Consider the following 2500-nt stretch of genomic DNA (forward strand, 5'->3'; position numbering starts at 1 on the left):
GTAAATGAAAAAAATACCATTTAATTGCCGCAAAGACGTTTGACATTTATCTTTGGCTGTTTTACTAGACATGAATGGTATCAAAAAAACGATTCTTTCTTTTTTGTCAGACAGGATCAGCTGCCGTTTTGGAGGTTGACTGAAGTGGTAGGCATGCGAGCCTCGCATGCATGCGGGCCCGAAGATAAAACACTTACGTATAAATTCAACCAAGCTGATGAAAATGTCTACTCTTCTAGATAAAAAAAACGTTACTTTGAAATACAAAAGTTGCAAACTAAATCACTGTCTTGTCAATGTCATTAGTTTTCATCATTTGAAAGCTTTCTTGAACGCACTACTGACTCTATCCTTTCTATACGTTTTAACCTGGGTGCGCAAATGCCCTTTTTCGTCAGAAATTATGTATAGTTCTACATCGGAATGAAAAAGATATTCTTCGGATAAACCCTGGATAATGTATAAAGGAATTTCCCACTGAGGATAGAGAAATTTCAAGTCTCCTTCCCGCATTGATATCTGACCTTCACGTAGCCGAGTTTTCAGCATCACAGTATCGTTTTCAGCAAGTTGGACTGGTTCTTCTTTTTCCTCGGATTTACGTTTGATTTTCGTACATAATCCACCAATTCCGTCTGATGCAATTTCCATTACAGCTTCAGCGATGTTCCGATATTCTTGTAACAACTTTCTCTCTGTGTAAGGGGCACAACATATCCGATCCAGGAAAAAAATTTCAACGTCGTCATGGCGTTTAGAAATGAGACCACACCTTAGACGTGTTTTGAGCATAACAAACCCTTTCATGGTTGAAAAGTCTCGATAGACACTCGGCGGCCCACGGGATTGCATAGACATCCTTTGCTGTGATTGGTTCTGATCTCGATCATATCCATAAGGATAAAGCTGCTGCGAGGAATGAGCTTTCAGCGGATCGTAAACTGTCCTGTGTCGCAGTTTGGAACGATGCTCAACCACACTGGTTGGCCTAGAATCGCCTGAATTTGGAAACTCTTGCGACCGTATTGAGCTCATGATCTTCTCCTCTAAGACTTCTGGTGTAATCGGCTTGTCTTTCACCCACAGAACAAGACCCTTGCCTGTGGCCAGTAGGATGGCTTCAATGGCCTCCTTGACCACAACTTCATCTTTCTTAGAGGGCAGGGAACAAGGTGCGAAGATCACAACGATCACTTTTTCAGCTAAAAGTTTAAACAAAAGTGGTAAAGAAGTGTCATTGGTGCAATTTACAACCATTTTAAGGTTGTGGAACACAATACAATCAAAAGGAAAAAACAAATAATCAGTGGCCTTGGAATATTCTGAGAACAACCGGCCTTTTTTTCTCAATTCAACAATTTGTCATTCAGGGAAACTAAGAACCACACCTACGGCGGCAGGCTGAAAATTTGAACAAACAATTCCGTGGGATGGTTCCAAAATTTATCAGTGTTGACCTGCGGGACCATAAGCGGCTTTGCTTGCCGGGAACCTTAGAGCATGAAAAACTCAGGGTGCGTTCGATTGACCCTATTCCGGCGCGGAATAAGAATACGTGGAGTGATGATTAAAATAGTATGTCTGGCGTTTTGAAGCAACAAGGATAATAAAGATATGCCATTTAAAATAGCATTTTAGCAGGTGTTTGACAAACTTAATGCGAATCTCCGTAAAAAGAAAGGAATTATAACTTCTATTACATTTATTCCTATTCCGGAATACGGTCAATCAAACGCACCCAAAGGAATACGACACTCTTACCGACAGTGTCTGCTGCTGTTTTGAAAAGATCTTCATATTCCATTCTTCGTCTTGGTAAATTGCGGTAGGCGTCAGAGACTGTCTCGGCATCCACCAATAACACGCAAATTCTGGCAGCTCTCTCTTCCAAGCATGACCTAACTTTTACGGGTGAATAGTTTTCAATAATTTGCGAGGAAATATGAAGTTGAGAACGAAGCCGACCAAGTACTTCCTTGACAACTTGCATGGAGTTTTCCAAGACATTGCAGCCAAAAACAGCCAAGTCTACAAATTCAAATGAAGTCAGTAATATGATCATTGTATGTTGCCTCTTCAGTAGAAAAAAATAAATATTAGTTTATTGCACAGTGTTACACTATCGTGTGCGTCTTGATGATGCAAGTGAAACGTTGTAATTCTGGCTACATACAGCACCTTATATGGTTTATATTGCAAAGCCGTCAATGACCATTGGTCTGAATTTCATGTTCCATTTCGAGGCGAGGCCGTGGACTGTTACCAATTGCAAAGATTTAAATCACTCGCGTCCTGTTCTATTTGGAGGCTTTGAAAGGTCTTTGTTGTTACTATTTTGTTTCACCTCTAATGATACAGTCCTTTGACTGATAAAAAGGTAGTTCCATTTCTGACCATTTACTTTTCCTAGTTTCAACATATGTATTAAGTGATAAAGTTCTGGCTTCTTGGTTCGGGCAGGATAACTCATGAGAGAATATTGAATATGAGATATGAAAGG

The 2500-nt window shown here is 40.2% G+C and overlaps 1 protein-coding gene across 3 annotated transcripts in view; it reads right to left on the reverse strand.

The window, feature by feature from the left end:
- LOC138028453 (uncharacterized) overlaps positions 1-2500 on the reverse strand; it is a 54705-nt gene that overhangs the window by 17254 nt on the left and 34951 nt on the right. For all 3 annotated transcript variants that reach the window (XM_068875996.1, XM_068875998.1, XM_068875997.1), the window contains 2 exons: positions 1762-2028; positions 773-1202 (listed from right to left, as the gene is read on the reverse strand). In XM_068875996.1, coding sequence (XP_068732097.1) covers positions 773-1202; positions 1762-2028 — 697 coding nt within the window. The remainder of the gene's footprint in view (positions 1-772; positions 1203-1761; positions 2029-2500) is intronic.

Source organism: Montipora capricornis, chromosome 13, assembly GCF_036669925.1.
Source record: "Montipora capricornis isolate CH-2021 chromosome 13, ASM3666992v2, whole genome shotgun sequence".
Lineage (NCBI taxonomy): Eukaryota > Metazoa > Cnidaria > Anthozoa > Scleractinia > Acroporidae > Montipora > Montipora capricornis.